Consider the following 24855-nt stretch of genomic DNA (forward strand, 5'->3'; position numbering starts at 1 on the left):
ACATGGACATAGGGTAGATGACATGGACATAGGGTAGGTTACATAGGTGTGGGTTAAGCCCCTCATCCAATGGAACTGCTGAAGTCATGTGATGGACATGTTAAGACAGGAATGTGTAAGTAGAACACAGTCCTGTGAGGCAGAGAGTGACTGAAGCTACAAGTCAAGAAACATCCAAGACTGCTAGTACCAGGTGCTGGGAGCTAAAAGAGATGGGACCCCCTGCAAGACCCTGCACTGCCCTTGACTTAGGGTTGTCCCCTTCACTGGGAGCAGGGTTTGTTGTTGCAAGCCTCCAGTTTGTTTGCTCTGTGATGGGAGGTCAGTGCTTCATACATAATGGTCTTATCCAGAGAGGTCAGACCCTGTTCGAGTCTTCACAGTAGTAAGTTGGTGATAAAGCAGGTTTGATGACGGAGTCAATAATTCACAGGAATAGAGTAGGAAGACAAGGCAGCCAGCCTGTTGGATTTTGTTAGTTTAATAAATATTTGCAAAAGGCTGTTTCGGGTTGTGTTTGTTTAACTCACCTTCCCACCCCATCACATGCTGATCCCCCAGGGCCACAGGTCAGTTCGGCTTCCACAGCTTCTCCGGGGTCACCTTCCCACTCCCTCAAGTGTGGACTGGACCCTGTCACTTTTGTCTAACAGTTTCCTGTCATTTGCTCAGCCTGCCCAGGTTTGTTTACAGAGCTGAATGAATGCACAAAGGCCTCTGTGTTTTATGGTGAGCCAAGTGTGAGCCGGATGACACTTGGGGTCTGTGTGACTTGAAGGCTTTGTCAATGGCGCCGAAGTCCTTGTTGATGTCAGGACTGTTTCACTGCATTCTCAGAGGGGATCTGTTCTGTCTACTCCCTAGTCCTGGCCTTGGCTACACCGAGAACCTAGAGGATAATGGCCACAGCCAGGGCTGTGTACAGCAGGCCCGGTCCCCATTTCTGATGAGGCTGGGTACCACAGGCCCGGCCCCCACTTCTGATGAGGCTGGGTACCACAGCCTCAGAGCAAGGGTCAGACCTTTCCTGGAGAGTTCTTAGGTGTGTGACAATCCCCACTCTTTACCAGTGAGCTTTCTGGGTAAAGGATGCCCCCCCCCCCCACCAGCCCCAACCTCCCCGTACACATTTCCTGAATGTATGGCAGAGTCAGAAAGGTGTAACTGTTGCTGTCTGAAGTGAAAGTATTCTAAAGAGGCTGCACCTACCCTTTCACTACCTTGTTATGGAAACAATAGCCCAAGAAACTGGAATGCCTCCAGAACTGCCATGTTGGACGAAGGAAAAAGTTGAAGCCTGTTGCCAACCTGTGGAGCTTGTCTCTCAGAGAATCTCATACAGTTCTGACAAGATGTCAGACCATCTGGCAGGATAGACCTGCACTGAGACAATGGTAGGTCACTGATTGGTGGGACTATACCTTGACTACTCAGCTATGCAAACCCTCTTGCTCTCTGCTTACACTTATACCTCGAGTGGGGTCCCTAAGATGAATTTGAGGGACCACTAGACATCTTTGTTTGTCTTTCCAGTGGTGGCCACATTGAATAAATTGTTTTTACTATTCCTTATTTCTTGAATTGACCAGTTGAGGACAGGTGAGTGAGCCTAGGTCATTAGGGCTGCCAGGGCCCAGATTCTGACCCTGAGAACTGAGGTAGCTGGGGACCACATGCTAACCCTAAGTAAGTACATGTGAGATAGCTTATACCTTATTGGGAGTTGTTGTAGGAAAGTGACTCTGTAGGGCTGATCAGATCAGACCAGGACCTTGATGTGGGGTGTGCCAGTGTCAAGGTAGCTCTTGAAAAATGGAGGAAAGAACCAGGGGAGGAGAAAAGAGTGATCTGGGAAGACAATGGCAGAAGTTGGTCCTGGCGCTGCTGGTGCTGCTGCTGGGCTCAAGACAGGGAGGAGCTGAGAGCTAAGAAAAGCCCCAAGACTGCCTCCACAAGCCTCCAGGAGGAGGCATCCTGCAGAGCCTTCATTTTTGTAGTGACTCCCACTGTGGGACGCAGATCTTCAGCTTTGCAAAGTCATTTTAAGCCACTACTACGGTCACGTGATAGAGCTGTATTGGAGGGCATAAAGGATGGATGGGAATAAAGATCCAAGTCTGGGTTCTGGTCTTCCTGATAAACTAGGCCACCTCTCCTCTTTGCAGCAATCACAGAGACCAGAGATGAGCCATAGTGAGAAGTGGGATGTGCTCAGAGTTAAACATCTGTCATTTGTAGAGACAGTGAACACCACCAAGCAGGGGACGGTGAGATAAGCAGCAGTAATCCCTGTGGGAATAATTTGCTCAGCTGTGTCTAAGCACAGGCAGCCTTCTCTGGGTGTCCTATTTTGCTCCCCCGCCCCCATCACAAAGTCAGGTGGCCCATTTGACCCAGGACAGAGACTTTGGAGAAAACTTTTTTTAAAAAACGATTTATTTATTCATTTAATGTATATGAGTACACTGTCGCTGTCATCAAACACACCAGAAGAGGGCATCGGATCCCATTACAGGCGGTTGTGAACCACCATGTGGTTGCTGGGATTTCAATTCAGGACCTCTGGAAGAGCGGTTAGTGTTCTTAACTGCTGAGCCATCTCTCAGTCCTGGAGAAAACTTTTTAAACAAGCATGATTGGGTCTGCAGAGAGCAGGCCATAACCCAACTCCAGAGACTTTTTTTTTTAAATTAGAGTAGAACAGCATAATTTTTTTTTAAATATTACCAATATCCAGGCAGGAGGTACAATAAAGAAACTGCCAACATGGCCTTTCTGTTATCGGGGGAAGGTTTTCATTGTCAATAAGAGATAGAACATACCCAGTGGCATCTAAAATTTCCTAGAGGAGAGAGAGAGAGAGAGAGAGAGAGAGAGAGAGAGAGAGAGAGAGAGAGAGAGAATCCTGAAGGCCTGAAGGCCAGCATGAGCAGGCACCACAGGTAGCCACAGGTCCTTTCTGCCAAAGGCAAGGGCACCTCCTTTTGTGGGGACAGAAGTTCCATTTCACAAGTTCCTGGGGGATGGTGGCTTTTATCTAATCACCAGAAATCCTCCTATAGCCCAGTGTGAGCTCATTTCTGGATATATGGATTGCCTGTGAGACCTAACAGGAGATAGACTCAATAAAGTCAGATTGGGAAGAAAACAAAGAGGTGCAGTGACTCTCAAGTCCATGAGCCTCACATTTCAACAGAGGGTAAGAGGTTTGTATAACTATGCAGTCCTGGTCAGGGTGTGGTCCCACTGTCTTAGTCAGGCTTTCTATTCCTGCACAAACATCATGACCAAGATGCAAGTTGGGGAGGAAAGGGTTTATCCATTTTACTCTTCCACACTGCTGTTCATCACCCAAGGAAGTCAGGACTGGAACTCAAGCAGGTCAGGGAGCAGGAGCTGATGCAGAGGCCATGGAGGGATGTTCCTTACTGGCTTGCTTCCCCTGGCTTGCTCAGCTTGCTTTCTTATAGAACCAAGACTACCAGCCCAGAGATGGCACCACCCACAAGGGGCCTCTCCCCCTTGATCACTAATTGAGGAAATGCCTTACAGCTGGATCTCATGGAGGCATTTTCTCAACGGAAGCTCCTTTCTCTGTGATAACTCCAGCTTGTGTCAAGTTGACACAAAACCAGCCAGTACAAGCGCATTTCCAAGCCATCATAAATGGTGTCCTGACCTATCCTGTCGGTTTTCAAAACTGTGAGATAATTTCTTCCTGAGAGGTAAATTCCTCCTCTGGCTGACACAGGCTTTCTCCTTCCCCTCCTTCCACAGCTTGAGATTCCTGATGTCTTAGGGTTTCTGTTGCTGTGAAGAGGCATCATACTACAAGCGATTCTTATAAAGAAAACCATTTAATTGAATTGGGGCGGGCTTGCAGATCAAAAGTTTAGTCTATCATCATCGTGGCGGGAAGCATGGCAGCACACAGGCAGACACGGTGCTGGAGAAGGAGCAGAGAGAATTCTACATCTTGATCTGCAGGCAGCAGGCTAAGACTGTGAGCCACTAAGCCTGGCTTGAGACCTACCTCAAAGCTCACCTCCAGCGACACACTTCCTCCACCAAGACCACACCTCCTAACAGTGCCACTCCCTATGGGGCTGTTTTCTTTCAAACCATCACACCTGGGGACGTTCCAATTCCTTGGGGAGCATGACTTCAGTAGTCTGGCAGCAGAAGGGAAGGGCATATTTCTCTCCAGGATACCTTCACTCTTGCTAAAACCGTGTGATGCCACTTTGCCTGACTGCCAGGGTTGAGTCAGGTGATGTAAAGGGTGGTGTGCCTCTGGTTTCCTAGGCTGAGACCCTAATTTTACAAATACCTTACTTGCTGCAAGAAGACACCCCCCCCCCAATGCCAGCAGAGTCTACTTAGCTGTAGGATCCATGATTGTCTTGTCAGGGGGGGCCTACAATTTCCTTATATACAACTGAGGCTATTTTGTTCAATCCCTAAAAATAAATGCCCAGTCAAGAGATTAATTCATTGAGCTGATTCTTAACCTTTGTGAGATCAAAGGTTTCGTTGTGAGACCTCCTTGAGAGTCTGTTGAAAACTGTGGCTCCTACTCATAAATATTCACATACAATTTACATACAATTTCAGCTATTGTATAGCTTCCCACAGCTATCCCTTGAAGTCACTGTGGCTGCCAGGGACATCCCCTGCCAGCCCAGGCTGGGAGCCATGATGGTAATAAATGCCACACAGTAGCTGACTGGCTGTTTTTCCACCAGGACCCTTCTGGGCTTTGCCAAGCTCTGGCACCAGGCTCAATGGCTCTTCATTGTTTGCACAGTGCACACGCACAGATCGGCCCAGCTCTCTGAGTGTGTTGTAGCTCTGAGGTCAGTGCGTCTCTTTTGAGGTCACTGATGCACAGGGCAGAGTCACTGGCACGTTTTGATCAGCCATTGCACATCTTCCCAGCAAATGTCTTCTTGTCTGATACTGAGAGCAAGGGGCCTTATGAAGACCGCTGTAGGTACACTTTGTAGGCGATTTCACATTGTTATTTTACACCTATTTTTACATATTTCTTATGTGTATGGGTGTTTTGTGTGTGTGTGTGTGTGTGTGTGTGTGTGTGTGTGTATGCGCCACATGCAAGGATGGTAGAAGAGCCATTGGGTCCTCACGAACAAGAGTTACAGGCAGTTGTAAGGTGCCATGTGGGTGCGGGGGAATAGGACCTATGTCCTTGGGAAGAGCAACAGTGTTCTTAACTGCCAAGCCATGTATCCAGCTTAAGTAGTGTTAACTTTGTGTATCTGTGTGGGGGATTCCATGTGGAAGTCAGAGGACAGCCTGTAGACAGGTTCTCTTCTTCTACCATGTAGTTTACAGGGCTTGAACTCACATCGTCAGGTTTGGTGGCAATTGCCTTTAACCACTGAGTCATCTGGCTGACCCTCGATTTCACACAAGGACCATTTCATATGTCATGGCCCTTGGGGGACTGGAGAAATGGTTTAGCATTTCTGACTGTAGCCATCCTGGTGTCCTAAAGGGCACAGCCACAGATAATGAACTGGATATGAGGGAGGGAAAATAAAGGGACACAGAAGTCCTGACTGAGAACTTCAGTGTATCTGAGAAACCCCCAAGACATGGTGTTAATTTTTTAGCAGACACCGCCAATAAGGATGTTAAAGCAGCAGACTGTACTTAGTAGGCCCAGCCTATCTGTAGCTTTGAGTTTTGTTGTGGGGAACCTGAAGGGGAAATCACCGAGAGGCCTGAATAAGTCAAGGTAGACGGCACCTTTACTTAGCACAAGCAGGGCTATCCTAGGCAAAGCAGCTACAGCCTCCAATCTGTTTGAGTTTTAAAAGCAAAACCCACAATGTGATGTGTGTAGAAAGGCAGCTGGGGACATCTGCAACAGGCAAGTGTTTATAGAAGGGGAGAGATAGCAGTTAGTTGGACAGGCAGTTCTCATAAACTTGAGGTCAGGGACACATTGTATAGGAATTTATGGCTGGTCCAGACACCAGTTTACTTTAGGCATTTATGGCTATATGACCAGTTTGACTGGGGTAGCTTTAGCACTTAAAGTATTCTTAGGAATACTTTCATGAGATAGCACAGCTGTAGTTCAGAAGCGTGCTACTCTCCTCCCTAAATCTAAATAATCCACCGCATAAACACCATGTTACATTTTAATTTACAAAGATAATTCCTTGTAAAGACGTTTTATTATGTTATTTTGTACGTGTGTATACATATATACATGACTCTGCATGTGTGTACGTGTGTGTGTGTGTGTGTATGTGAGATCAACTTCCTGGAATTATTTTGCTCCTTCTACCATATGGGGACCAGGGATCGAACTCAGATCATTGGGCTTGGTGGTATGTGCCCCTAACTGCTGAGCTATCTCACATAAGCTAATTCTTTAAGATGAGAAATTAGTAATCTGGCTTGTATTTTGATTCTTAATTTTTAAGCTTTACTTACAGTTTACACTTTGTGTAATCTTCAAACCTGGCTATAAATTACAGTCTGACTTGTAATATGACTCACAAGCAACAGAAATCATGTATCTAGCTTTCATGAAGACACCTAAATGTAACTGTCCGTCCTGAGAAGCCCTGGCCTCTGTCTTGGTGGAGTGTGTTCTGTCTTTTCCCTGAGAAATTCTCTCTCTAATGCTGTATTAAGGCCTGTGTTCTCCCTTAGCCTCACCTAATAAACTTTGCTTCAAACTTACCTCTCCTCAGGCTTAGTCAAGGATCTGGCTTTGTCGGAGAGGATGCCTCAGGGGAGATCTCGGGCTATTGGAAGTTTTGGACTGAGTCTCCCCACATCTGATACAGCTAAGGATATTATTGGTGTTTTAGCCATGTTGACAGCCAGCCTTCATTTTGAAGTGGCCCCCTGCCTCTCTATCCTGCCTGCAGAGATGCAGGGTCTGTCTCTGACCTCACTGACAGCTCCAGATGTATATCCCACCAACCAATAGCCCTGGAACCCTTTTGTCTTATCTGGTAGGGATCACAGATTCTGCCAAGGGAACTGGTGGCTTCCCACTGCCTCTCAGGGCCACTAGAGAAAGCACAGTGGGCAGGTGGCTCTGGGATGGGAACGGGTCCTCTGTTTCTAACCTGTAAGGACATGGAGTCTCATGGATGGATGCGTTCATTAGAGGAACAGTTGAGAGGGATAGAAAGTCCAGTCTGTTCTGGATCTTTTGAACTGTGGCGTCAGGATGCGTCAACTAAAGCTAGGCTCAGAACTTGTGGCCGACTGGATGACTTCTTCAAAGGACATGAAGCCATGATGGTCAGATTGTCCGAAGCTTGTCTGTACTCAGGCTGGTGTACAGACCCACCCCTCCCCCCACCTCCCCCCTTTCCAACCCCCACTCTCCCACCCTCCCATGCTTCATTCTGGGATCTCCGTTCTTTCTGGAGACTTCTGACCGCTGGGAGGACACACAGTAGTCATTTCTCTCCCCACCTCGGCCATGATGCAGACACAGATTCAGCCAGCCCCCACCTCTGCCTCTCAGGGGAGGCCTGGAGCTCTTGGACAAGAAAACGCCATCTTTATTTTCATCCTTTGTAACCAACAGCCAGCATTGCCCTAACAACTAGACCAGTTTGTTCCCCGCCTGCATCTGTCACTGAGAGAAGTGACAATCACTTCTACCTCACAGGAAGTCTTGAACAGCACGTGTCCCCCTTATTTAAAATTAAGCGGCTAGTAGGCCCCCTGCTGGGTTTTGCTTACTTGGCAATCTTATCACTGTTATTTTTGGCTTTCTTTTTTTGAGACAGGCTGATCTTGGGCACCTGGCCCTGAGGCCCAGCTTGCCACAGCCCCTGGGCGCTAGGGTTTCAGATGTGGGTCTCCACTCCCAGTTCAGATTTTGTTATTTAAGACCATGTGTGCTAATAGGGCCGATGGGACGGCTCAGCAGGTAAAGGCACCGGCTCTAAACCTGACTACCAGAGTTCAATCCCCAGGACCTACTTGAAGGATGGAGAGAAACACTCTTGTAAATTATCCTATGATTTCTACATATGTCCTGTGGCATGTAGCCCCTACGCATACAAGTAAATATAAAATAAGTTTTTAAAAAATATACTGTCGGTAAGACTTATATATTGCTACATTATAACATACATACATACGTGTGTGTGTGTGTGTGTGTGTGATGCTGGGGCTCAAACCCAGGGCCTTGTACCTGTAAGGCAAGCACAGAAGACCCTAGAATATTTTGCTAACCATGGGCTGGAGAGACGGGTGAGCAGTTAAGAGCACATGCTGCTCTTATAGTGACAGTTCCTAGCAGTTCCCAGCAGTTCCCAGCAGTTCCCAGCACCCACATGGTGGCTCACAACCATCCATAACTTCAGTTCCAGGGGATCCAGTGTTCTCTCTGACCTCCTCTGGCAACACACACACACACACATATACATACATACATACAAGACATACACAATAAAAAAGAAACCTACAATTTTTTTCAATACTTTAATACCTAGAATCCAGTAAAATTGGTGTTCTCTGTCATCTTAGTTTGCTGTTGATTTTTATACCAGCTTTATGGACATGTAATTCACATTCCACATAATTGATCTCAGAAATTATATAGTTCCATGTTTCTTTTAAGCATTTTAGTATTTACAGGGTTGTCTTAACCATCATCACAATCTAATTTTAAAGTATTTTGGCCCCCATTAAAAGAGACCCTATTAAGGCTCGCTCCTTCATCCACTCTCAGCCCCCGCCAACCAGGAATCTGCTCTCTACCTCTCTGCGTTCACCTGCTCACCAGGTGTACAGTTAGCCTATACACCTGGCCTATTTGTGAGCTCTTTTTTTTTTCCCCTAGTGTAGTGTTGTCACTAGGATTAGGGTTTGCATTTTGTTTTCAGTGCAGTGGTCTACAAAGTGAGTTCCAGGACAGCCAGGGCTACAGAGAAACCCTGTCTTGAAAAACCAAAAAAAAGAAAAAAAAAAAAAAAGAAAAAGAAAAAAGAAAGAAAGATTATGAGAGAAGCCCAGGTGCTGCCTACGGCATCCCAGCAAGCTTTCCGATGCACCTTCCTTCCCTCTTGCTCAGCACTAAGCCAGGCTGGGCCTTTGCTTAGGCAGTAACATTGTTGCTAGTCAACCAGTAAGTAAGGTCCGCAGCTTGCAGGGGTGCCCATTTGTCTCCACCCTGAGTCACTCAACCCCTGTGCTCTGATGGCCCCTAGTAAAAGTGTCCTGAGGATCTCCCAGATAGGTGCTCCTGTGGCTGACACCTAGGAAGAAAATCCTCGCTTGTGGGTTATGAGACCTCACCCTGTTCCAGTGTGTGCATGCAAGGAAGAGTGATGTAACAGGCCAGACCCAAAGTGCCTCAGCACCGCTAGGGCTCCCTGCACCTTCTCCAGCTACCCCACCCCCACTCCGTACCCAGGAAGCTTCCAGCATTTCCAGAGAACCAGCGTTCCGTGGGAAGGTCTAAATCCTTGCATCGCTGTGATTCTTGGATCCTAAAACCCAGACACATGGTGTCTGTGGGCCGAGCTATTGTCTGCGTTTCCTTTTTCGCGTGGGTGTGAGCCAGATTGGCAAGCACAGTGTGAATGAACCAGCATGAACATGAACGGAGCCACTCGTTTGCTGATGTCTCTCTGATGTGTTTTCCCCCCCAGCTCCGGAAGAGAAGGAAGTCATTAAAGGACTGTATAGCAAGCTGACGGATGCCTATGGCTGCCTCGGGGAGCTGAGGTTACAATCCGGTGAGTAACCATGGCTCGGCAGTCTGGCCTCCACGCCCACTGTGGGCAGTCCCTGGTGTTAGCCTGGGCAGCCCATCCAGCTAGATAGTCTAGTCTGTGTTAGCCACTTTCATTTCTGAAGATGTCGCTCTGTATTTTTCAGCCTGTTTCTCTATGGGGAGGAGAGGGTGTGGGCAGGAACTTGATAGTTGCCAGTCTGGGCAGAGAAGGGCATGACTTTCAGCCTTGGGTGCCAGGAAGTTTACCTGTGTTGCTGCTTTCCCAACCTAAGTTTTTCCGAGGTGGTCGGGGCTTCTTCTATGGTGACGTGTGTGGTTTTCAGGCATCTGCCACCGTCTTAGGTTTGCCCGGTAGGTAGACCTGGACCAGGGCTTAAACCATTACCTGAAGCAGCATCACTGGACATCCCAGGTGTATCAGAGAGGAAGGGCGGGCCTGGGGGTTGGTGGCCAGGAGAGAGAGAAAAGCTGTGACACTCTGTGTGGGAGTGAGAGAGAGAAGGGAACTGTATCCAAATGGGTCTGACGACAGGAGGGAACACACAGGAAGAAGTAGGCAGCTCTGCTTGCCCTGAGCCAGTGGCGGCCACCTCTGCAAGAGCTCTGCAGCCACCTTCTGCTTCCTCCCAGTGAGGAGAGCCTGCTTTAGGTCAGTCCCACCTATCATGAAAGGCCAGGTTGTGGAGTCCACTGGCCTTTCCAGCCAAGGCCAGGGCACAGGTCACATTCCTGATGGGAAGGAACGGCTGGGAAATTTCCAACTTCAGGCCTTGGGGGCTTTTCCTGAACTGGGCAGGTAAAACTTCTGTGCAGCCCAGAGCCTCTGTTTGGACAAGGTTTCAGGGCTGGCCAAACAGCCTTGATACGCTTGCCAATACTTTCCTGGGCCATTTCTGTGGCGACATGGTTTTTTCCCTACTAGATACGATGATTACAGCCCTCATTTCCAAATCGGAAATGTTTAGGAAAAACATTTGGTATTCACATGACAGAATGGACTTACTCGGTGCGGATGTTGTGCCAAAAAGACTAGACACGGGTTAACATGTTCCATCTTTAGCACTAGCCCATGTGGTAACCACTGACTCCCTGTTTACAAGAAAAGGAGAAAGGAAACAGGCTCAGAGATTCTCCAAACTTACGGGGAAGAGGTCAGCTGGGATGCAGAATAAACCAACCCAGCCGCCTGCACATGGTTTGCCCTTTTCGTGGGGATGTGATCAGATAAGGGTGTGGGCTGGGCTTTCCCTCTGTGGAATCTCTCTGAGGTAATCGACCCAGGGAGCCCTGATCTTCCTCTGTGAGGGCTGTGAGGAGAGCAGCTTACTCAGAGTGGTGACTCCGCACCACCTGTGGTGGTTTGAGGCTTTCTGTTTCTCTGTTCCCCAAGGAGGGAGGCTTGATTGACATCCTGCTTGCACTTGGAAGGGAAGGCCTGGAAGCTGTCCCACCCCTTGGTAGTCCCCTTTCCTCTAGTGTAACACCCTAGCACTTGGCATGGCTCAAAGTCGGATCTTAAAGGCACAGTTGTCAATTGTTTTTGAAAGGCAAGTAGATGATGGATTTATCCGTGGTAGGAACTTGGATCCCCAGAACCATGGTGACTGACACTACTTCAGGTTGTTTTCAGGTGGGACCTGGATCTTACACATGTGCCCTGCGGCATCACAGCTATCACGGGCATCTTGTTGTTAGGGGGTTGGTGTCCTACAACAGGAAAAGTGATAGTTGATACCTTCAGTATCTCACAGGACGGGATTTTCCTGAGCTGTGAGCTGAGGTCGGATACTGGGCTTGTTTCGTGTAGGAGGAGAAATGACCCAGAGAGTCTGAGTGAGCTGAGTTATCTGTGGGGTCCACAATAGAACAGGGAGTGGCGTCCCAAAGCTGACTCCAAGAGTCCCCTACAGAGCTGCCTTTAAGGCTCTCTGACCCTGGGGAGGAAGTTCGGTTTTGAGTATGTTAGGACTGCCTGGGCTCTTGTCAGCATGTTCTGAAAAGCGAGGTGCTGTCTGAAATGCGGGTGGGTTGGCCATTAAAGCCAAGTCTTTCCAACCCATCCTCTTCCGATATGTTCAGGAAGTGCTGGTTCAACCCCACATTGCTTACCCCCCCCACCCCCACCCTGTCTCCTGGACCTGTAGCTCTGAGCTGTCTCCCTCTGTGACCCCCACCCTATCTCCTGGACCTGTAACTCCGAGCTATCTCCCTCTGTGACCCCCACCCTGTCTCCTGGACCTGTAGCTCTGTATCTCCCTCTGTGCTTTTCATCCTTGAGTGTTTTGGGAGGTTCCCTATGGGGTGTGGCTTCTGTTGCTTTCCCCTTGGGCTTTCAATTCAGAGTTAAAGTTCAGTCCTTTCAAAGAAGAACAGGCATTTGTGTTAGAAAACATAATAGGCTCCAGGAAAGCCCAGCCTCAGCTCCTGCCGCAGGAAGGGGCAGGAGCCCATGATTTGCTAAGAGCTGACTGCTTATACACAATACAAGGCATAGTCCTGAATACAGCAGGCAAAAAGAGCCCACCCCAGTGGGACCAGGGGCTCAGTTCCTCCTTGACCTGAACTCTCCAGACCTTCCTGTTCCCTCCAAGGGAAGACTCAACCCCCAGTCTGGAATGAACTGTGCCTCCTGGACTTTTACAGTGCACACAGCCTGTGTGCCAGGCTTGCCAGGTCCCCGGCTCCCCCATACAACCTTCAGAGTTCTGCATGAAGGAGTGAACATGGTAGCTGTGAAATCTGTGGGAGCTCCTCATACTCACGGAGGCTGGTCATGTGATAGGGTGTGCCCTGGGCACGGTGGCCATCCTGACACTGTCCTCATACCCCTCCGCGGCATCCTAAGAAACTCTGCTGTTCCCGTCCCCTGTCTCTGCCACAGCTGGAGTGTAAATGGGGCTTTGAGAAGACAAAGGCCAGGCTGGTGGCTTCAGTGGCTGTTTCCTCAAATAGTCACTATACGGGCAGAGGTCACTTGAGAAGGAGATTTGTCTGGGGAGGGCTGTCTGAGTCACTAGCCTTCTGAGATGCAGGGCATTCCACGTTCTGTAGCAAGTCTTAAAATGGACTGGCCATTGTCAGTCTTTGACTAATTTATTTTAATACTCATACCCAGGAGTGTGTTGGCAAATACTTGGCATCCAGCTATGGGAGTAGGGACTCTGATATATAGTGTCTGCCAATTTCTTCTGGGTAAATATGCTAGCCAAGGCTCGTTTCCGGTTCCCCCGTGGTGTTGGATGGCACTGCACACACGGACTCTCAGGGGCTGAGGGCCTGGCCATAGTGCAGTACTGTGTGTTCTGCTTCTGTGCTATGCACACAGAAGGGAAGAGGAACTAAAGACCACAGTACAGGGGCACACCGCATTTAGATCTGAGCCTATTAGCAGGGAAAGATTCGAACTCTACTAAGTCCCCGGTGGCTTCCACTGGGAGGGCCAGAGAAGGTAAGGAACTTGCCTGAGTCCCCCAACAAGCCATGGGAGGAACATAGAATCCATAGCCCCAGCTAAGATTGAGCTTTAACCTTGCTGTAAGATCCCCACTGGCTTCAGACCCCTGGATTTAGCCTACATTGACCACTCCTGAGATCTCACTGAACCTAGATGACTTCTCTTTGCTTCTTGGTATTAGAGAATTGCTCTTCTTGGAAGAAAAGCCCAGGTTCTACAGTCAAGGTAAGCCTCAGGAGAGGCCTCACAGGTCTGAGGCAGGTGCATCCCTCTGATCTTGCTTTGACCCACGATGTGTACCTCTGTGGCGTTGCTAGCCCAGACCAAACTGAGAGGTGAGCAGGAGTCAGAGACCTCCACCAGCTTACTGCTGGGCTCAACGTTATACCTTTCCTTAAAATCTACACCATATGGAATAAAACTAAGGGCCAATGAACAGGGCTGGGCAGGAGGGAACCAGGGTGGTGGGACCAGTCAGGCTCACTGGTGAACAGGACTAGATGAGGCCTTCCAGGAGACACTATGGCCCAGCATGGATTCCAGAGCTTCATGCTCTTCTGTGGCCACAGATGTGCACAGACTTGTGGGCTCCTATGAAGACCACTCCCAGATCTCAGCTCTTTGCAGTAGCGGTTGGGTTTAGGAATGTGACTACCCCAGGTCTCACCTCCAGTCACCCTTCTTCGTTTTGTAAGTCACTTTTCTCACCCAGAATATGACCATGCTGTCCCCACTCTGGGGGTGATGAACTAACTCCAGGGTGCCAAACAACGGCATACCTCAAAGCCTTGCTGTCAGTATTATTGAAGCCAGCCATGTCAGTGGCTCAGTACAACTTGTTTCTAAGTCACCAACTTAGTTTTTAAGTTCACCAAACTGAAGAACTTAATTGGATATCGTCTCTGTGCATTAATAGTAATTTTGCTGATAAATCACTTAAATTCCTTTCTAGCTCCAACTCTGGATCTTGAAGAATTGAGTGACAGTTCTAAAATTAAACTTTCTATTCCCAGCTATTTATTTATCAACACAGGCAGTATTGTACTGTGTTTACATCCCTAAAAATGGAGACCAGAGAGACCAGAGAGCTAGCTCAATGATTAAAAGTGCATCCTGCTCTTCTAGGGGATCCAAGTTCCGTTTCCAGAACCCACATTGGATGGCTTACAACTGGCTGTAATTCTGATTTCAGGGGATCTGACACCTCTGGCATCTGAGGATACACACACACACACACACACACACACACACACACACACACACATACACACATACACTAAACCTTCATTATAATTAGAAATGGTGCAGTCTACTGTCCTTCCATCAATTAATATTTAGCATCTTGTTATAAAATGGCTTCACATTTTATGTTAAAGGGTTGCTTACCGAAATGTTTTGTTTCCTTCAAACTGTTTACGCGTTTTGCAGTCTGACACTACAGATAACTGCAGCGATAAATCGGAACCAGGTTATGAGACTGGCTGCTAACTTCAGCATCGTATAAGAGGGAGATCCATGGAGATCTCAGGGCATGGATGTGCTGTGATAGGGCTAGAACCTGGGGGTGAGGGGGTTATTGTAGCATTAAAAAAAAAACACTCTGTTTTTAAAAAAATTTATTTACATTTCAAGTGTTATCCCCTTACTGGGAAACACCCCCCCCCCTGCTCCTGGAAACTCCCTTTCCCATCTCCCCTCCCTCTGCTTCTATGAGGGTGTTCCTTCACCCACCCACCTAGACTGGGGCATCTATCGAGCCTTCATAGGACCAAGAACCTCTCCTGCCATTGATGGCTGACAAGGCCATCCTCTGCTACATATGCAGCTGGAGCCATGTGTACTTCTTGGTTGATGGCTTAGTCCCTGGGAGCTCTGGGGGGGTATGGTTGGTTGATATTGTTGTTTTTCCTAAGGGTTTGCAAACCCCTTCAGCTCCTTCAGTCCTTTCTCTAACTCCTCCATTGGGGACGCCACACTAAGTGCAGTGGTTGGATGGTAGCGGTTGGCTGCGAGCATCCAACTCTATATTTGTAAGGCTTTGGCAGAGCCTTTCAGGAGACAGCTATATCGGGCTCCTTTCAGCAAGCATTTCTTAGCATCCACAGTAGTGTTGGAATTTGGTGAGGTTTTTTTTTTTATTTAACTTTTTAAAGGTATCTGTGAAGTCTTCAAAACAGCTGGCGATAGCACAAGGATAATCCACCAGCTGTTTAAATCTTTTTGCTCAAAGCAACAAAAAAAAGAGTCCAACAGCTGCCAATTAGAGTCAGATTGCCCATCCCCTACTGCCCTTACCTATTTATAGGAAAATAAATGCCAGGAGACAGAAGCATGGCAGAAAACATCACTTTGGCCAGTGAGAGGCCATTGGCCATTTGGAATAAACCTTGCTGGGACATATCCCTTAGGCCTCAGCAGGGTGAGGAGAAGATCCTGATAGATCCACACCCATCCCAGGGGATGCTGGGAAGCTTTGGATACTGCATCCTGGAAGAACAGGACCAGCTTTTTGGAGGAGGTGCTGCCCATGGACCTGAGCAGGGGGAAGGAGAACTCATTTACCCAGTGAGGGAAGGAGAACTCACTGTATCCTAGAATGTAGAAGGACCCAAAGCTCTTCCTTCCACCCTGCCAGAAAAGAGAGCCGAGGCTGGGAAGTCAGTTGGAAGGAGCCCTATGTTGGGCAGATGGTAGCGGAATCTTTATCCAAGTGGGAGGACATCTCCCATAAAACTAGAGCGGGTGTAAGAATGTGTGGGACAGCCGGGCGTGGTGGCACAGACCTTTAATCCCAGCACACGGGAGGCAGAGGCAGGTGGATTTCTGAGTTTGAGGCCAGCCTGGTACAAAGTGAGTTCCAGGACAGCCAGGGCTATACAGAGAAACCCTGTCTCCAAAAACAAACAAACAAACAAAAAAATGTGTGGGACATTGAGGAGCAGCAGAACACAGCCCTGGAGAGCAGCTGCCTGGGAGCAGTCCTCATATGGGGTGGGGATACAATATGGGGTATGGCACCCAGTAGAAAGAGCCTTCACTTCTGTCCTGGGGCTCAGACGGAGCCACAGAGGGATCTGAGCAGGGATGTCTGATATCAGCCGTGTTTGAGAAGGCTGTGCCTGCTATAGCTCTGAGGGAGCCCAGGTGAGGGGTGGGTGTGGAGGGAGCCAAGGAGGATGGAGGGCACGTATTTGGAAGAGGATTGTGGTCAGGAAGGGAAGAAGGCTAAAAGGCTTGTGCTGGCAGTCTAGAAGGTAGATGGCTGGAACCCTTAGCTTTTCCTTTCATCCTGTCAGGATGGAGTTGAGGCTGAGAGGTGAACTAGGAAAGGAGAGAGCTGGGGGGTTGGGGGAGGGGTAGCAAAGCCTTCACATCAGAACCACCTTAGGGTCTATTAGAGCACAGCCTATTTTTCTGGGCTGAGGAAGACGGGTGTGGCTCTGGTGCTCCTGCTTGGGGTACAGGCTGGGTAGTTGAGCAGACTACCCTAGGCCTAGGGGGCAGGAGTTAGGAAGGCTCTCCCTTGAATGAGTCATATGCAGATATTTGCACTAAACCAATAGAATTGGTTGAATTAGGGAAGGCTGAAAGAAGCTGAGGAGAAGGGCGATCCTGTAAGAGGACCAGCAGTCTCAATTATTCTGGACCCCTGACATCTCTCAAACACCAAACACAGCATACACCAGCTGATATGAGGCCCCCAACACACATATAGCAGAGGTCTGCTGGATCTGTGTTCATTCAGGGTTGATGCACCTAACCCTCAAGGGACTGGAGGCCCCAGGGAGTGTAGAGGTCAGGACAGAGGGTGGGGATATCTACATGGAGACAGGGGATAAGGGAGCAGGTACAGGATGTGGAACAGTTGGAGGGTGGATTAGGGAGGGAATAAAATATGGAATGTAAATTAATTAATTAATTAATTTTAAAAGGCCCTCCCGTTAGGGTCGGGTGTAATTCTGGGATGCAGTCTGCTCAGGTTCCATAATTCTTCATCTTTTCTGTCTGATGTCCCTTCTAGGTGGCGTCCCCTTGAGCTTTCTGGTGTTGGTGACAGGCTGCATGTCAGTGGGCAGAATTCCAGATGCAGAGATCTACAAAATCACTGCCACTGAGTTGTACCCCCTGCAGGAAGAGGCCAAGGAAGAGGACCGCCTGCTCGCCTTAAAGAAAATCCTGAGCTCAGGGGTGTTCTATTTCGCATGGCCCAATGATGGCGCCTGCTTCGATCTGACCATCAGGGCTCAGAAACAGGGTGATGACGGCTCTGAATGGGGGACCTCTTTCTTCTGGTAAGACTGGGGTCACAGAGGGCAGATTCTGGGCAACACCTGAGCTGTTGCCTTGCATCTTGCTCAGGGTTCTGGGTCAGCTGTGGCATGGCATTGAGAACCACACTTGCATTCTGTAAAGTGAGGGAAGACATTTAACCCAGCATCCCCACCCTGTGGGCTTAGCTCTAGGAATGTATTCATGTGGTCCCAGGCAGGTCTAGAAAAGAAACTGTTCCCTGAGTAGAGTGTTGGGGCTTCACCTGCTCAGGCCCCTAGAGTGATGCTCTCCCTCGGACTCTCTGGGCATGAAAGATACAGGCAGAATCAATGTGATGGGGATCCTGCTGCTGTATCCCAGCAACGCCTGTCTTTTAAGGCTTTGGTCCAAGAAGTTCCCTGTGGAGCCACATCAGTTTCCCAGGCAGACACAGACACAGACACACACACACACACACACACACACAGACATGGAGGCTTGTTTCTGCCCTTCCTTGGTACCTGCCTAGCTGCAATTGTCTGCAGGAACCAGTAAAGGTTCCCGTGGTAGGATAAGGGTCCTTTCTGTAGGGCTTCAGCTCCCTGTTCTAAATTTATCACTTCTGTTGATACATAAACCCTCATTACATTCATCCCTAGCCCCTGCCTTAACATTCTCCTGGGTCCTCTTCAGTTTATGTAGTTAGGTTTTGGACACTGAAATCCCTGTTGCGATGCATGCTCTAATAGAGCAGGTGGGCACAGGCTCTGAGACTCCTGCATTTCTAACCAACTGCCCAGGTGGGCTGCAGACCAACAGTTAGCTGAAGATGCCTGGTGCTTGCTGGACTTTCTGCAATATCTGATTATTCTCTGGGGACCAGCATGTGTCTTAGCTTTGTCACACAACCTCCTGAAGCTGTGGCGCCAGGCTAGGAAGGTCTTAGGCAGGGTTCAGAAGCAACTTGAAAGGGGGATGCTTGTGAACACAAGAGAGGGTGTGGCATTCTGTGGAAGCAGTAAGCCCTGCCACACCAGCTCGTTTATAACTGCTCTCCCATTGACTGCAGAAGATGGGAGGTAACTCACGGTCAGGAAGAGAAAGAGGTGGAGCAGGAGCAGAGAGGGCTTGGAGGAGGGGAGGGCCCATTATATCCCTTGTGAAATGGATACTAGACTAGGTTTGGATTTGGGAAGAGGAAGTTATCTATGGAATGCGCCAGGCGGGTAGGTACCCACCCAAGGGTCCCTGTTTGAGACCCATGAAACGGACCACCTCTGAGTCAACAGGCAGTGTGGCCACAGCCAGATTACCCAACCCATTGTACTGTGCTGAGGTCTGGAAGCCATGGCAGGAGGCAGAGGGGGTCCACGGAGGATGTAGCTGGTGAGAAAGAGGACAGATTCAGGGTCATCCTTCCTCAGTGGCTGTCACTTCGTGTTCTGGGAGCCTGGCAGGAAGCACAAAGCTGTTATCCCTTATAGATTTGAATCTCTTTTTCCTGGATCTGAATTGCCCTTCCCGGAGTACCTTAAGTAAATCGATCAGAGCTGTCTGGTCGGCAGAGGCTCCTCCCATGGCCCCAATGGCATAGTGGCATGACCAGCAGAGCATTTAATGTATGTTACTAAAGGAGGTTATTGTCTGAAGTTCAGAGAGCGGCACTGAAGCAGCCTGTCTGTGAGGTCTTCCTTCCCAGCCAGTTTCACAGGGAGCAGCTGCACAGTACCCAGTGGATGTGCGGGGCTCCCATGGCTGAGTGGGGATGGTGGGGTGGCCATGGGTGGCGGTGGGCACATTCTTGACTGAGGGCAAGGGCTTTGAGAAGACTAGATCTTCCCCTTGCTACATCCCCAGGGATCTGAGCTCAAGGGCAGGAATCAGCTTCTTTTTTAAACAAATAGGCCATTGTGACCTAGATTCATTCCAGATCTTGTAAGAGAAAATTCCCTGGTGACCAGCTGTAGACTGGCCCTGTTGGAGCCTCCTGAGTATGGGGGAGGCTGGTGGGTGGGGGATGGGAGGGCAGCATGGTCCTGTGCAACTAACTGTAGGGGGGGCTTTCATCTAGGAGGGCTGAGGCCGGAGTATGGTAGTGATGGAGGACTCACCTAGCATGAAGAAAGCCCTACAGTCAGTCAACGAATCCATCAAGAAATAAAGCTTAGATTCAAACTTTAGAACTGCACACCACACTTGCCAGTCCTGTGGTCCTGGGCAGGCATCTTACTTCTTTGTGTCTCAGTTTTATAAATGCGATTTCTGATAATAATGACCCCTTCACATGGGGCCGCTGCAGGGATGGTTAAACCAGCCCGTGCCAGCGTTTTAGGAATGGTGCTTTTTGCATGTGGCACGGACTCCAAAGCCCAGAATAATCTGCAGGGTGTGGAGAGGAAATGATTACTGGAGCTTCTATCAATTTTATTTTCATCTAATCCCTTTTCACTTAATTTTGATTTTTTATAATGCTTTCTTTATACTCATTCACTGTATGTATAGGCATATGTGCAGTTATATGAGCGTATACATATTTAATACAATTTTTACATAATTTATTCTTGCCTATTATTATTACTTAATTGAAACATAAGTAGGATTGTTTGTTTACTTATGTTTTTTTGAGACAGGGTTTCTTGGTGTAGTTCTGGTTGACCTAGAATTCACTCTGTAGACCAGGCTGGGCTCTCACTCAGAGATCTGCCTGCTTCTACCTCCTGAATGCTGGCATTAAAGGTGTATGCAGCACCACCAAGCTAAAACATGATCATTTTTTAAAGATTTATTTTTAATTATGCGTGTGCCTGTGAACTACTGAGCAGGGTCTCCAGACCCAATGGTTAATTTTTTATTCTTAAAAAAAAGTATGGCAAACACAGGTCTAACTAAGGCTTCCTTTCCAGCTTTGTTCCCTCGGGCCCTTGCTGTCATCTGTAAGGAAAGGACTATTGGCCCTGACTTAGAGAGTCTCTGAAGCACAGGACTTTTTGAATCTGTATGTCCCAACTGCAGGGCCCACTGGAAGAGCAGTGAGTGTTTGCCTCTGTTGAGTGATAATTCTTCCTGGGAGACAAAACAACAACCAGAAATAATGACACGTCCGGAGTACAAGTGGATGAACCACCGAGCTTTTTTGGGTGGTTTACAGGAGTGTAGGTTAGAGTTTACTTAGAGAGGCATGAACAACTCAAAGGCAGCTGCACTATAGAAGCTGCTCCACCATGGGTGAGAACTTAGGAATGCTAGAGCCTTGTAGCTCCCTGCAATACTGCAGGTCACAGGTCAGAGTCTCCTTTCCTTAGCTGTCCTTGCTGGTTATATAACCTTAAGGTGGGATCTGTTAAGTTTCAGGGACTTCCTGAGATTTGTGAATTGTTTACTCCTGGAATCTTACGGAGTGTCTGTTGAAAACTTTCTGAGTTTTAAAGAGCCTCCCTTCAGAACTTTCTGAGTCTTTATGAGCTTCCCCCCACCCTCCACTCGCAAGATAGAATGTTTCCATTGAGATGGAATTGCATGTAACAGCCTAGTGGAACACTGGGCCTAGGGAAAGTTCCTTAGTACTTGGCTCTAGGTACAGCATTTGTAGAGCCTGGTAGGGTGACCCAAAGGTGTCACCTGCTATTTTGCAGGAACCAGCTATTGCATGTGCCTCTGCGGCAGCACCAGGTGAGCTGTCATGACTGGTTGCTGAAAGTCATCTGTGGGGTGGTGACCATCCGCACAGTATATGCCTCCCACAAGCAGGCCAAGGCCTGTCTCATCTCTCGCATCAGCTGTGAACGCGCAGGTGCTCGCTTCCTCACCCGTGGTGTGAACGATGATGGCCACGTGTCCAACTTTGTGGAGACAGAGCAGGTAAGTACCCAGGCCTGTCCCTGACACTGAGTGACTCAGAGTATCAATGTATCTTACAAATGCATGTTTTCTACCATGAGTACCAAAGGCTTTGATTTGTGTGAGGTTTTTTACTGTGACTTCTTCCTGTATGTGCAAAATTAAGAGGACAGTTTGGAACTTGCCTCTGGCTTGTATGATCTGTCTTGTTTCATGACTCATTCTGAAAAGACAGTACTTATGTGTATATGTGTGCATGGATGCATTTGAAAGCCTGAGGAGCTCTAACTGGGGTAGAGCTCACCAACTTGACAAGATTGGCTGTCTCTCAAGCCCTCGAGATACTCTTGCCTCTACAGGATTACAAGCTCGTGCCTTTTAATAGGCTGGCTTTTACGTAGGACCTCAGGATTCAACTCGAGTCTTCAGGCTTATATGAAAAGCCCTTTATCAACTGAGCCATCTCCCTAGCCCTTCTAATGTATTTTAATCAAAAGGATTCAAGAAAGGACACCATAGTTGTAAAGAGTGCCACCTCCAGGAGCAGCTGACAAGCCAATAGGGGCTGAAAATCTTCTTAGGACGAATAAAGAATTCAATAGAATAATGGGAGAAGAAAATTATTTTTAAAAAAACTACATCAGCTAAAGCTTCATTCTGGAAGGATGTTAGGGCTTGGGGACGTGATCATGTGTGACAGCAGTTGCTGTTAGCCCCTATGGAGATAATACCTCCCTAGGTTCTTTTCTGGCTTCTGCTCTCATCCTGGATGTTAAAGTCCTAACCTCCTGAAAGATGCTGTCTCGCATCTGTTGTTTTTTTGCTCTGACTTGCTCCCTGAAGGGTAGTGCCACCTTGCAGAATAGCACCTGGGATCAGCTGCAAGGAAGGAAAGCTATAGGGAGGGGGGCACAGGTCCTCTCTGAGCAGCAGGCACCCTGTGTGTTCCTGCAGGCGCAGCTTGACACACACAGTGTGGCTGTAAGAGGCACCCTTCCAGGGCACCAGTTGAATTCAGCACACATGTGCACATCTCCCCCCAGCAAATGAGAACCTCTGCATGCTCATTCAACAATGGCTCAAACCCGTGTGGGGGGCCAGTTTGCAGGAGCACTGTCTCCTCTCAGAGGTGCAAAGATGGAGGCTCCCCATGGGAGTTAGAGGGAAGTTGGAGCAGGAGCCTGCAAAAGATCCGTGGGTAAAATTACTATCTCAGGGGAGAGTTGCTTGTCCTCCTGATGTTGACAATGCTATTAAATAACTATTGGTTGAAAAAGGAGAGAATGCTTACTCCCAGCATGAAAGCCATTTTCACTTTTCTTGCTCGTGTCTTCATGGTGACAAAGACTTCCAAGGCCATGTCCACCTTCTTACCTCCACACCTTTATCTGGTATCACTATCCCTCACCCTCAGTATGTTCTGATCTGGGACAGAGTTCTGGTGTTTTTGTTTTGCCAGTCATGAGCAGGTCAAGATACCATAGGTAGAAAGCAATGTTGATATTGCATGGCTCCTACAAAGCCTGAACTTGGTACCAGAACCAGATTCCAGAGATCATCTTTGGGTCAAGAAGGAATCCTGAGCCCAGTCTGAGGGAAGAGGACCATTTATTTGGTCCTGGTGGTGGTAGTTCCCAAATGTTTAGGTTTTGACCAGTTTGGAAACACTATGGTCTTTTACCATACCTTACAAAATAGGTCTTTAGGGTAACAACTGCCCTGTCCTATCAGATAGACCATTTCAGAGGACTTTGTGTGGGTTTCCTGGGACTGCTGTAATAAAGCGCCACACACTGGGTGGTTCAAACAACAGGCGTTTGTTCTTCCCGTTCTGGAGGCTGGCCATTTAAGACCAAGGTCAAAGGCCCTTCCATAATCTCTTGAAAAAATCCCTCTGGGAGGATCTGCCCTTGTGTCTCCCAGCTTCTGTAGTTCCTGTGTGGCTCACAGGCCATCATCCAGTCCCTGTCATACTGGATCAAAGGGCTCACTCAGCTTCCTCCAGGGTGGGCTCACTTATCCAATTATAAGAACAGAGGTTCTCTATCTAAACAAGGTCACAACTGGAAATGCAGGAGGTTAGGACTTTACAAACTTTCTGTTTCTGGAAGGGACATTAGGGTGTAATTGCATAAAGCCATCAGAAGGGGTGGTGCTTTGACTGCAGGGAAGTGTCCCTGTGCTATCTGTTTGTCTCACTAACACTGCCAGCACTGCCTCAGGCTGGGGCTTTTGCTCTGGTTACATCATGCAGTACCTGGTGACTCGTATGTTCTGTTACCCCACGCTACTTGTTACTGCTCAAGATCAAGAACCCTACCCCCCCATCTCCCAGATCTCCACTTTGGGGCAGCCCACCCAAGTAGGCCTTAGAGATCAGAACAGCCTACCCACACTCTCAGGGCTGTACAGCTAGCCTCAGCCTGTTTCCTGTTGCTGTCACACAGTACCACATCCTGGGTATGTTATAAAGAAAAGAGATTCATGTTGGGCTTATCATTCTGGTCTAGAGTCAAGGGCCCACATCTGGTGCTGGCCTTGTTGACCAATCCTGAGATTCAGAGCTCCATATGGCTAAGTGCCAAGCAGCACGTAAGAAGCCTGGCCAAAATGGCTTCTATTTGAAAACTCATTCCTAAAATAGACCAATAATCCATTAACTTAATGAAGGCAGTTGCTAACACCACTTGATGACGGGGTTAAATTTCAGTGTGCTTTTAAGAGGGACAAGCTATAGAAGCGTTCTGCTTTCTGATTGCTTGGGGTTGCAAGAGGGATTTCTTGGCTCCCATAAACCTTTGTGGCCTTCCCAATTTGTATTTTTTAAAATTCCCTTTTCCTCCTCTGGGCCACATGGCAGTTTCTATAAACTTGTCACTGACCTTGCTCCCCGAAGCAATCACTATTAATGGGCAGACACTCCCATCTGCTGTCCACCAGAATAACAGGTAGCTGAGAGGGTATAACTTAATCCCACATGACTATTTTCAACCAGACATATAACTGGGCACGAGGGCTGTATAAACCCAGAGCAGTTCTTGGTTGAACATGTTTAGTTGAAACTGCTAATGACAACTGAAAAGCAAGCTATTGGGTTTCATAGACAGAATCCACTTGTGAGCCTGGTAGTCCGTGGGTGCCTACACTAATTCTAATTAGTTCTCTAATTCTCAAGACCATAGTTTTGCCATGCCCAAGTGGGGTTCCAGTCTGAAGTAGCATAGGATACTTTCCGCCTCTGGCATGCAGGTATTGTACAGTGTGTGTATGTGTGTGTGTGTGTGTGTACATATGTGTGTACATGTCTATACATATGTACACACATTTTGTGTTCATGCATCTGTATGGCGTGTGCATGTATATGTTATATATGTTGTATGTTTAAGTCCATACAACATGTGCTTATCTGATGCTTGAATATTTATGTATGTATTGTATGTGTATTGAGTGTTTGTTATGTGTGTTATACACTTGAGTGTGTACTTACACTTATGTGGTGTGTGCATACATGTCGATGCATGTGGTTGTTGCCTCTTGTGCTTCTTCTTTTTTTTTTTTTTTTTTG

The 24855-nt window shown here is 48.1% G+C and overlaps 1 protein-coding gene across 10 annotated transcripts in view; it reads left to right on the top strand.

The window, feature by feature from the left end:
* Nucleotides 1–24855, top strand: part of Synj2 (synaptojanin 2) — a 97692-nt gene that overhangs the window by 23891 nt on the left and 48946 nt on the right. For 9 of the 10 annotated variants that reach the window (XM_029471528.1, XM_029471525.1, XM_029471526.1 and 6 more), the window contains exons 2-4: nt 9663–9749; nt 17224–17494; nt 21086–21311. In XM_029471528.1, coding sequence (XP_029327388.1) covers nt 9663–9749; nt 17224–17494; nt 21086–21311 — 584 coding nt within the window. Of the gene's footprint in view, nt 1–9427; nt 9750–17223; nt 17495–21085; nt 21312–24855 lie in introns of those variants that run through there. The other variant, XM_029471533.1, reaches the window with a different exon arrangement.

Source organism: Mus caroli, chromosome 17 (assembly GCF_900094665.2).
Source record: "Mus caroli chromosome 17, CAROLI_EIJ_v1.1, whole genome shotgun sequence".
In the NCBI taxonomy this organism is placed as follows: domain Eukaryota; kingdom Metazoa; phylum Chordata; class Mammalia; order Rodentia; family Muridae; genus Mus; species Mus caroli.